The 6,140-nt window shown below is 37.9% G+C and overlaps 1 protein-coding gene across 1 annotated transcript; it reads right to left on the bottom strand.

Annotated features, from left to right (window-relative positions):
- Nucleotides 1–2,063: 2,063 nt before the first annotated feature.
- On the bottom strand, nucleotides 2,064–4,082 carry LOC145429387 (GTPase IMAP family member 7-like). Its single transcript, XM_080302759.1, has 3 exons — nucleotides 3,997–4,082; nucleotides 3,791–3,892; nucleotides 2,064–2,861 (listed from the first exon to the last, which is right to left on the bottom strand). The coding sequence occupies exons 2-3, from the start codon at nucleotides 3,882–3,884 to the stop codon at nucleotides 2,164–2,166; spliced, it is 792 nt and encodes a 263-aa protein (XP_080158885.1). The 5' UTR covers nucleotides 3,885–3,892; nucleotides 3,997–4,082; the 3' UTR covers nucleotides 2,064–2,163.
- Nucleotides 4,083–6,140: the final 2,058 nt, after the last annotated feature.

The following is a 6,140-nucleotide window of genomic DNA, read 5'->3' as shown; positions in this document are numbered from 1 at the left end:
AATGATTTAAAAATCTCATAAACCCACATTTTATTCACAACAGTTCATAGAAAACAGATCAAATGTTTCCAGCTGGTGAATGTTATGGTCTGCAGGTAGGCCAGTTCAGAACCCGGACTCTTCTAATACAAATCTATACTGTTGTAACCAGTGTTGGTCAAGTTACTTGAAAAAAGTAATCAGTAACTAATTACTGATTACTTCCCCAAAAAAGTAATCCCGTTACTTTACTGATTACTTATTTTCAAAAGTAATTAATTACTTAGTTACTTAGTTACTTTTTAAAAACATGATTTACAACCTGAATAGGTGATAAAGCGATAGATCTTTCACTTTTTCTGCATAATCCATCATACAAAATGTAATCAAATGAAAAAGTCCCTTTTTAAAACTTGTTTTATTCGTTTTAATCTTTTAACTTTATGCATCAAGCAAAAATTTAATTATATGCAGCATTCTCTGACTGGAAGAAATTTGTTTAATATTTAAACCTATTTTCTACACATTCCAGCACATAATTTTTTTTTGTGTGTGTTTACACTCACTCTTTCAAATAGATGCAAGTAAAACACAGCAGAAAATAAATAAAGTCAAAGACTCAGCGGTCCTGTTGCTCTATTTTCACCTGTAAAGCAGGAGCAGGGTAGGCGGAGGTTTACCCTGGTGCAGGTGTGCCGGAGCAGTCAGTGGAAGAATCCGCGAGTTTCTCTGTGAGTTTCCCATTACGTCGTTGCGCACTCGGTGCTTGCTTGGAAGTTTAGGGGGGTTTTTTCGCTGTAAAAAGAAGTTTTCTTCCCACGCACGATGGACGCTAATGTTTTTGTCACTTTTTATGGAATCAAACTCAAAGTAAGGTCAGTACTTCCACGCTTTAAACACTGCACGCTCATACTCTCTCCTGCACTCGATATATTATCCATTGTTGATCTGCACAAAGCTGTTGTCACGAACAATGCACTCGCTTACGTCACTGTCGTGAGACGTTCTCACAAAAAAAACACGGTTTTAGTAACGCAGTAATGCAGCGTTCCTATGGGAAAGTAACGGTAATCTAATTACCGTTTTTGCAGTAGTAATCCCTTACTTTACTCGTTACTTGAAAAAAGTAATCGGATTACAGTAACGCGTTACTTGTAACGGCACACCTGCACCAGGGTAAACCTCCGCCTACCCAACTCCTGCTTTACTCGTTACTTGTAACGTGTTACTGCCCATCTCTGGTTGTAACAGAGGCAGTATGTGGTTTAGCGGTCTTGCTAAAATATGAACCACCTTTCTTGAAAAAGATGTCATCTAGATGTGAGCATATGTTGCTCTAAAACCTGCAAATACCTTTCAGCACCTTTCATTCTAGATGAACGAACGACCAATCTTACAGACATTAATGCCCCCCCCCCCATAAATTTAGAGATGGATTTCAAATTTTGATGCATATGACCAATTTGCCTCATCTTCCACTTTTCCTCAGTCCATTTAAAATTAGCTTTGGCCGTGAGAGACTGCGGCATTCTGAATCAGATTCACATGTTGCTTCTTCTTTTCACAATTAAAGCTTTACCCTGTATTTGTGGATGGCACGTCAAACTGTCTTCACAGATGATGAAAGTGCTGCTGTGACCATACAGCAATTACCATGACAGAATCATGCCTGTTTTTACTACAGTTTTAACCAATAGAGTTAACATCAGATATTTCTGTACAGATTTATTTTAAATTACTAAAAATATGCTTTACTGGATTTTCTCTTCCATACATATTTTTATCTTTTTATTTTTATTATTTTAAAGTTTGAAGTAATTTAACTGAAAACACTAATGCTGTTAAACAGTATTCAGAAAAGTAGGACATCTAGAGCTCTGACTCACAAAAGTACAAACTGTTTTGACGAGCTATGAGATTCAAGTGAAAAGTACATCAACACAGTAACAAGTATCTTTAGTAGTGAAACATGTATAAAAATGAGGACAAAGGCTAATGTGGGTGGGGAAATAAAAACTACATTAAAAGTTGCAAGAATGACTGTTCTGTAAGAACTCCAACAAAGTGACTGAGAAAAGCTGCAATGTGTGTGAGAATCTTTAATCTTTATGCTCTCATGGCAAACCTGTTATACATGTTTTTTGGCACACCTTTTTGTCTATCCGATCTGTTAGTTCCTGTTCTTTAGTGATCATCTTTGCTACATTCTAGATTTCCAAAACTAACAATAGGTGCAAGTACACAAAACCACCCTTCTTTCTCTTTCAGTTTCTTCTGGGCTTTCTCGTACATCTCATTGGTGTAGTGATTTCCACCATTGAAGTCCACCATTTCCTCTATTATATCTAGGAGTTCTCTGACTTGGGTCCTGGTCTGTCTCTGGTTATTGATGAGTGAATGGTATCTTCCCCCACATTGGTTTATCAGCATTCGTACAGGTTTGCTTTCTCTCAAACAGTCATACAGAGCTTTTCCATCCAGCAAGTCAGCATGTGTAAACAGAACTATAGTATACATGGAAGCTTCTTCACCAAAGTTATCCTGGATCCACTTCACAGTGTTCTGCTCTTCTTTTGTGAACCTTGACTTCAGACTGATCACTAAAAGAAAAGCATGGGGTCCAGGAACTGACTCCTCAATGCACTCCTCAATGTTTAATTTCACTTCATCTTGTGATTTGGTTGTGTCATACAGCCCTGGAGTGTCAATTATAACAATTTTTCTGTTACCCTCTATTACCTCTTTTCTGTGACAGCCATTGGTAACAGACTCAAGTGACATGTTTATTTTAAAAGCACTTGGATCCCCCAGGATGGTGTTTCCAGATGCGCTCTTCCCTGATCCAGTTTTTCCGATCAGAATGAGTCTCAGCTCTTCCAAGCCTGTTAAAATGAATAACAGTACTTAATTTGGTGTATTATGGATGAAACTGAAATGATAACACTAAAACATACCATGACACCACCCGTGAGTCTTTATAAATGCTTGTCATTCAAATGTCATTTGTTCACTTGCTAATTTTAAAACTAAAATCTGAAAGTGATTTGCAAATACTTGTCCTAAAATACATAGCTTTAGACATAGTTGTCGGGATTAAACACAGACAATTGCAAGACAGACAATTAGAACTTCTTTAGGAATAAATGTTAGTTTCGATTAATCCCTTAAGAAGCCTGGTTTAACTTGTGCTGAGTGATATCTGTGAGGGAGTGTGATCTACTAGGAATGTGTAAATGTGCTACAGACGCATTTCACAGAAATTATTAATCTACTGATTTCTTTTATAATTTTTTTATATAAGTTAAGCATAGCAATGAGAAAATGCATTCCACCTGTTCCAATACTCCTGACACATTAGTGATCCCTTATTTGTCATAAGTATTAGAACAGCTGAGACGTATTTTCTCTTAAACACCATATCTCTGTCGCTTTCAAACCCCAAAGCACGCTGTGCCAATAATTGGTCCATGCCAAGGATCCACTTGTTTATCAGTGATTTGTTTATCAATTTGGATATGATGAAGGACCTGACCTCCCAGCCCATTGTTCCTTCAGTGGTGCTAGTTTCACTCATTATGCAAATGTACTGTTTATAAGATTGGGGAAACCTGCAGTCAGTTGAGACTGAAGAAGTCACTTGGATGAGTGACGAAACGTTTCTCCCACTGAAAACGCTACATCCAGATGAACATAAATAAACTTTTTATGGTATAATATTAACCACATTGTAAATAAGTTCAGCAGGATTGTAAATGTGTAAAAATACTTTATCATGTCATACCAAACTTGTTGCACAAGATTTTCTGCTTACCTTTTTGTTGAGTTTGGCAGTAGCGAATGTGTACAGACAATAAAACCAGCAGCAGTAGGGTGAGTCCTTGGATCCAAGCCTTTGTTCTGAACATTTCTGTAGCTGTAAGTTCCCAAAATTGTTTTCAAAGAAGGATAAAAGAAAAAATATTTTAAATGAACTGTTTGATGTCTATATACAGTGTATCTGACTTCAAAGAAACATACCTTTGTGGTCCCTCAGGTGTAAGAAGTGTGTGTTATGTTAACAGATTCTTTAACTGTAAAGAGTGAGAGTATAGTGTAGTAAGAGTAGGGAGAACACACCCACTTACACAGCAAGTCTAATTTAGAGATACCACGTGAGCAGTCACCAACCAAACAAAATGAGCAAGTCTTGCGAGATGTCATAGTTAGGAATCAAGTGGATGTGGTAGTAGGGAGGTTGTGTTTATTCAAGACTTAAGCAAGTGAAACACAAAGTACAAAAGTCTGATGTCTCAGAAATGTGCAAAATAAGACTAATTATATAATGATAAAATGTTATGAAACAGAGGCCCTGGGAATTTGCAAGGAGTTTATTCATCAGTTAAAGTAGAAAACCATTTTTTTAATGTACATTTTCATTAAAGTGTTCTTCCTTGTTTAAATTACACTATGAGTGCATTATGCTGGAGTAAAAAATATATTTACCCTCCCTTCTGAGCTCTCCATCTCTCAACTAGTGTTTCAGTCATTCTGCAACAAGTATTTAACTCATATTAATGATTTTATGCTGAATTGATAAGACAGCCAGCCATTGGTGGCAGGACGCATGGTGTGTTGTTTTACTGTGTATACCTGGGCATACTGACCTAGTCCAATGTACTTCAAAAGACTACAAGAAATATATTCAAAATCTGATAAAAAAAAATAAGGTAAAAAACTATTAGATTTAATCAGGGGCGATTTTAGCCCAATTTTGAATCAAAGCACCCCCAAAAATTTTACTTTTTTGACAATATTTGCTGTTTGTGTGACACACTACTAAAAATATAAAAAGTATACAGTACTTGGTTGAGACGTAACATAAACAACAAAAGCATAGATCCCCCCCGCCCTCCCAAAATGGTTTGTTCCAGCTCACCTCTCCCCTACTCTGGCTCTAGCCCCCTTGCTGCTAGAGCGATGGTGGCAGAGCGTTGGTTTAAGTGCCTGCCTTAAAACAGGCTGCATTTAACCTTCAGTTACTCTTTATATAGTTAGGTAGGAGTCGGGCCATGTTTCTTTTTAGCTGAAAAACATTACACCAGGTAACCTGGAGTGTTGAAAATGTGTTTTCCGACTATGTTTGCTACTCTACAATCAGCTGTGTAGTAAAATCAGCAACATTTGACCGTCCTGTTGCTCCCTTTGAAATTTATACAGCCTACTTAAAATCTAAAACTTAAAATTCTCCGCAGCCTATTGTTGTTACCACTGTCCTGTTTTAAATGGATAATAACTAGCTAACTGAGTGGATGCCCATTAACCTTATAACTCCTGGTGTGTGTGTGTGTGTGTGTGTGTGTGTGTGTGTGTGTGTGTGTGTGTGTATACAGAGACAGCCAGGTTCATAATGGATATAAGGTGTCACGGCTGGCGGAGTGAGCCGTGTGGAGTGGAGGAAAAGGAGGACCCAAAATGCAGCAAACTGAAGATGCGAGTGAAGTTTATTTACACGGTGGCAGTGGCAAAAACAGGCAATGAGTAATGACAAATCTAAACTGGGAGAAACTAAAGAGCAAACCTGAAATCTACAAAAAGGGTGCGGGGCAGAGAGACGCAGAGACACACGGAAGAATGCAGACGAGCCGACAACGAACACAGACCGACACCCACTAAATATACACACACAAGGTAATCAGGTAATCACACACAGGAGGGAAGAACAGCTGAACCTAATACACATGAGGACCGGAGGACACAAGCTGAACACAATGACAACAGACACAGACCTTCAGAATAGAATAGGAAATCCAGAACATGAGCCTTCAAAGTAAAGCAGGAACACACAGACTGATTTACAACACAACACGGGGACATGAACAGAGCACCAAGGACAGACACAGGTAGGGCTGAATACACACCAAACTACAGGTTCAACCCTAAACCAATACAAAATCAGAATAAACACAAGGCACGAAAATGAACTTCAAGGAAACACAAAACGCTGGGCCAAAATGACCCAGGACCATGACATAAGGAAGTTTTTTCAAAAAAAGGAGCCACATTCAGGTAAAGGTGTAAAATCAAATGATCCGTCAATCAAGAATAATGTTGGATCAGTGTTTCAATGTTTATATCTTTTATTAGATGCTCATGTGGTTTGGTTATTTGCCTTTTGGTTGAAA

The sequence above is a fragment of the Astatotilapia calliptera genome, chromosome 6 (genome assembly GCF_964374335.1).
Source record: "Astatotilapia calliptera chromosome 6, fAstCal68.1, whole genome shotgun sequence".
Taxonomy (NCBI): Eukaryota; Metazoa; Chordata; class Actinopteri; order Cichliformes; family Cichlidae; genus Astatotilapia; species Astatotilapia calliptera.
Note: the sequence above shows the minus strand (reverse complement) of the source record. Positions and strands in the feature narration are given on the sequence as shown.

Bases quoted from the DNA above. Each gene is read 5' to 3' on its own strand.
- LOC145429387 (XM_080302759.1), bottom strand. From the start codon at position 3,884: ATGTTCAGAACAAAGGCTTGGATCCAAGGACTCACCCTACTGCTGCTG. The intron at 2,862-3,790 runs GTAAGCAGAAAA...TCATTTTAACAG, and splicing joins CTGCCAAACTCAACAAAAAG to GCTTGGAAGAGCTGAGACTC.